This window comes from Carassius auratus, chromosome 2, assembly GCF_003368295.1.
Source record: "Carassius auratus strain Wakin chromosome 2, ASM336829v1, whole genome shotgun sequence".
NCBI classification, from domain to species: Eukaryota; Metazoa; Chordata; class Actinopteri; order Cypriniformes; family Cyprinidae; genus Carassius; species Carassius auratus.
In genome coordinates, this window is record NC_039244.1 from 24894098 (window position 1) to 24899022 (window position 4925).

General features: G+C 34.3%; 1 protein-coding gene across 1 annotated transcript; it reads left to right on the forward strand.

Moving 5' to 3' along the window:
• The first annotated feature begins 475 nt into the window (after positions 1-475).
• Positions 476-2840, forward strand: LOC113111091 (interleukin-8-like). The gene is made up of 4 exons (XM_026275552.1): positions 476-629; positions 727-856; positions 2379-2447; positions 2587-2840. The coding sequence occupies exons 1-4, from the start codon at positions 563-565 to the stop codon at positions 2633-2635; spliced, it is 315 nt and encodes a 104-aa protein (XP_026131337.1). The 5' UTR covers positions 476-562; the 3' UTR covers positions 2636-2840.
• Positions 2841-4925: the final 2085 nt, after the last annotated feature.

Sequence of the window (4925 nt, forward strand, 5' to 3'; positions counted from 1 at the left end):
GCCCCATGTTGAAAGGATCTGAACCCAATTCCTGGAAGCTGTAAACATCCCAGTTCTTGCATGGCCAGAATACTCACTGGAAATGTCACCCATTGAGCATGTGTCTGGGATGCTCTGGATCGGTGTATACGAAAGTGTGTTCCAGTTCCTGCCAATATCCAGCAACTTTGCCATTGAAGATGGGTGGACTGTCATTCCATAGGCCACAATCAATGACCTGATCCACTCTATTCGAAGGAGATGTGTGGTCAATGGCAAATGGTGGTCACAGATACTGACTGGTTTCCGAATGGTGTGTGTGTTTCATAGGTCAATAGACAATAGACATTTGGTAGCACTTATACTGCTTCTAAATGTTTTTATTACAGAGTGAAATTGAAGAACGAGTTCCTGGGAAGAGAAGAATGCTGAGAAATCATAATTGCACAAACGTTTTTTTATGTTGTGTGGGAGGGACTGTCTTTAAAAGGGAGAGTGCAGGGCGCTGTATTCTCACAACCAACAGACTACAGCTTTTTCATCTCTTCACTAGTGTTGCTCTGCACCATACTGGCTCAGAAAGATGAAACTCCCAGTATCAGCTTTCGTGCTTTTGATCTGCACAGTTGCACTGCTGTCCACAACAGAGGGTAAGCAGACTAACATTCATTTATCATGCTTTTTGACATTTTTGATGAATATTTCATGCAAGTCTTACAGTAACTCACTCTCTCTCTGTCACTGCAGGAAGACCTGTTCGCCCACCGCTACGTTGCAACTGCCCTCAAATGTATTCAGCTCCAGCAATTCCAGCTGATAAAATACTCTCCTTGAGGTTTTTTACTGCTGGACCACAATGTAAAAATGAGGAGATCATGTGAGTAACTTCACAGACTGATAAATATCTAAAGCTCACTACCAGTCAAAATTTGCTTTTTTACAAAAATAAAAAACAAACTTGTCCCAAGGTGCATCCTGGGATACATTTTAAACAGGCATGTTCACACATATAGACCTCAAAGTGGGCTTGAGCACATGCAATTTTTCTTTCTGGAGAAAGTTTCTCGAGTATTATTATTATTATTATTATTATTAAATGAATTAATAAAAATATCAGGTTATTAGATAATTAGATAATTATCTAAAAGACAAAAAAAGCTAACATCCATGACCCCTAAGAGCTACCATGTAAGTTTGCTAAAGTTTAGCTAAGGCATTAGGAAATCTAGGAGCTTAGACCAGTGCATGGTTTTTTTTTTTTTTTTTTTTTTTTTTTTTTCAATCCATTTTTTTTCTCTCCATAAAATAAAAATGCATTTAAATATCAGTATTTAACATTTTGTTTAAAATATCAAAATGGTATTAATGCATTTGTAACTGCAGAATAAATACATTATTATTGCATGTTCTGCATTAAACAGTGTGTAAATGCATCTAAAGTCTCCTTCAAATGCAGCTTCTGTTTTCTCTGCATTGGAAAGATTAATTTTGTCAATACTGATTTAATTTGCTTGGTAACAGCCCAAATTGCTTATTATTCTAATTGATTGATTCAATTTAAGAATTTGACTGAAAAGACAATGCACACTTTTAGAAAAAAAAATGGCTTTATAAAGGTAAAAATGCTCCTAAAAGGAACAGAAAAAAAGATCCATTTCTATCATTGCTGTGAACTGATCACCACACAGAATATGTAGAATATCAAAAACCTTAGGAATCAGCTCTCCAAATTAGTCCTTAAGATATCAGCACAATAACACACTACCCAAAATATCATCTTACTATCGTTATCAAAGTCCCAGAAAATGTTCAGATAAATATATTCGACCTGGCCCCGGATAAGCAGCAGAAGAATGAAATATATTTTTGGAAATATTGCACACTCCTAATATATTTAGGTTTTTTTTTTTTTTTTAAAACAACAAAAATATAAGAAGTGCCCTTTTTTTTTTTTTTTTTTTTTTTTTTTTTTTTTTTTTTCTCTTGAGCCCCTACCCCTCAAAATATATGCGCACATTCCTGCATTTATATATCATTTTAGGAGTTCACATGTGATGAACACTTGTTGATGATTTATTTGCTAATTTCAGTGAATCTTCTATAAAAATTTACGATCAAGGGAGTGTACAAATACTTGAGTGGTAGTGTGATGCTTCATGGATCGTTCATCTAAATGGAAAGATTAGCAGAATGCCTGAGCTGTTCTTTACAGTTTTTATTTTTAATTTATTTTTTTAAATCATAAAAGTCTTGCTTTTTGCCTGACAGTTGTTTTTGTATTTTTGGATTAACTGCTCAATTAGAATGATGCGGCCAGAATGTGACTCGTGTATCATTTTATGCAGTGGTTAAGAGTAATTCTATCATTTTTAAAGAATGACATAATTTGTTACTTACAGTGCCAAAATGAAGAAAGGAGAGATGTGTCTTGATCCTACGAAAGACTGGGTAATTTCTCTCAAAGAAGAGTAAGTTCTTGTTTATGATGGCTATAATTATCCGTCTTAAAATGATTCATGATGTGAATTTTATATTGAATGTTTTCACTGCAGCACTTTGGTGCACCTTTTATCCTTCAGATACTAACACGTCTCTTCATATTTGCAGAATCAACAAGAGAAACATCAAGAGTCATTCAACTACTACTGTAATATAGAATTTTGTAATATCTGGGTGATACTTTAAGTATAATATATAAATGTTCTGTCACTACCATCTGTTTATTAAAAGTGAACTTGCATGAACTTCATTATATCTTATGAAATTATATTGATTGTTATTGTCTGAATTGCAGAGGCAGACAAAGTAAACAACTTCATTACTTGAGTGAAGTATAGATACTACTGGTCAAATGCTACTCCACTACAAGTGAAAGTTGTAAAGAGAAGCTTTTTACTTGAAAGTATGAAATTACATGCTTTTAAAAGTACTTAAGTATCAAAAAGAAAGTAAATTCATTGTTTTGTGGCACATTATTGTATACTTACAATGTTGGTCAGAGGCCAATAAGCAAATTTGGCCAGGATCCCGGGGTTACACCCCTACTCTTTTTCAAAGAACATCATGAGAATTTTAATGACCACAGAGAGTCAGGACCTTGGTTTAATGTCTCATCCGAAAGACTTTTGTCAGTATACTGTAGTGTCCCCATGACTACACCCTTGACCAGTTTTTACAGTAATTTACCAGTAGGACAGAGTAGTAAGACTTTTTAAATATGGTAATAGCAGACATTTTTTATTTGTATTGCCATAGTTTAACTACAATGAAGTTATGTAAAATTTGTGATTACAGTAGTTTTACTACAAATTGCATAATTATGGTAACTATAGTGAGAGAATAATACATTTGTGAAAAATGGGATTTTACTGCAAATAGCCCACCATAGTTAAATAAGTTACTACAGTAAAAACGTGGTCCGTTTTCGAAAGCGCTTTAATGAGTTAACTCATACACATGCAAGTTCACACAGAATAAAAGCTAAATTTTCTTTGTCATGTAGATCAAAGTGTATGTAATTTTTATTTACTTTATGCCGATCATTATCTTCTTTGATCGTAGCACCTGGCCTACGTAAGGCATCATATACAGTTGTCTCTTTAAAATCAATGTGGTAAATAAACAGAAGATTACACCACACTATAAATATGTGACTTTTTCATCTTTTATTATCATATTTGCCTTTATTGAGCACACAATAATACAGACGTTAATTTAGCGGGGGAGGTCCCGAGGTTGCCAGATTTGCATAACAAATTAGCCAAGCATCCTTTAAAAGATACGCGGGAAACTGCAGGCTTGTAAATACTGTAAGTTGGCAACACTGGAATGTCCGGGTTTTTGCATGAAAAGGGTTTAGTGAATCTGAAAATGCACACGCTGGAAAAACTGCTACATAACGACTTTCTACTTAGGGACCTTGAAATAAATGTAGCGGAGTAAAAAGTATGATATTTGTCTTTGAAATGTAGTGAAGTTGAAGTAGCAAGTTTCTGTAAAAAATGATACTCAAGTAAGGTACAGATACTCAAAAAGTGTACTTAAGTACAGTACTCAAGTAAATGTACTTTGTTACTGTCCACCTCTGCCGATTTGTCATTTTATATACTCATAAAGTTTTGTATTGTTTTTAAAAAAAGTGTCATAATGGATATTTAAGTTGGTCTTCATTGTGCCGTTTTGTCATCACAAAGCATTACAACATTACAGTATAATTCCCTGAGCTGTTCAAAGTTAAGTGAATTTCACAGAAAAAAAAAATATGAATCTTATTTTTCCCCTCAGGCCTTTCCAAAACGTGCATGACTTTGTTTTTTCTGCAGAACCCAAAATGCGACAGTCTGAAAAATGTTCTTTTTATTTGCATGTGTTATAGAAAACATGGACTTCAGTCTTTCAAAGGCATTATAAAGCTGCTATAAAAGTAAATAAAAAAAATTAGGCCATGTAACTCATGCACTGTAAATGTCTTCTATAGATGTCTGTGATTATCCACAAAACAAGCTCTGACCGAACTTGATGACTGGAAAGCAACCAAATTACATCAATTTCTGCTGTATACAAGGACCACTTAAGTTGCAGGATCTTCTGTCTCAGGACCATTATGTCACTTCCTGCCTTTAACAGCTGGAATATCTATTCTCCTGAATGATAATGAAGGAAGAAGAGGACATTACCTGGAATATGCCCAAAGTAAGCCGGATATCACTTCACAACAGACCCGGAAGAGAAGACAATGCTGAATAAAGTCATAGTTTTTGTTATTTTTTGGACCAAAATGTATTTTCGATGCTTCAACAAATTCTAACTGACCCTCTGATGTCACATGGACTACTTTGATGATGTTTTTATTACCTTTCTGGACATGGATAATATACCGTACATAGATTTTCAATGGAGGGACTGAGGTCTTACTGGTTTGGAATGACATGAGGGTGAGTCATTAA

Coding starts and splice junctions, on each gene's coding strand:
- LOC113111091 (XM_026275552.1), top strand. CDS start 563: ATGAAACTCCCAGTATCAGCTTTCGTGCTTTTGATCTGCACAGTTGCA. Junction 857..2,378: donor TGTAAAAATGAGGAGATCAT/GTGAGTAACTTC, acceptor TGTTACTTACAG/TGCCAAAATGAAGAAAGGAG. Junction 2,448..2,586: donor GTAATTTCTCTCAAAGAAGA/GTAAGTTCTTGT, acceptor TCATATTTGCAG/AATCAACAAGAGAAACATCA.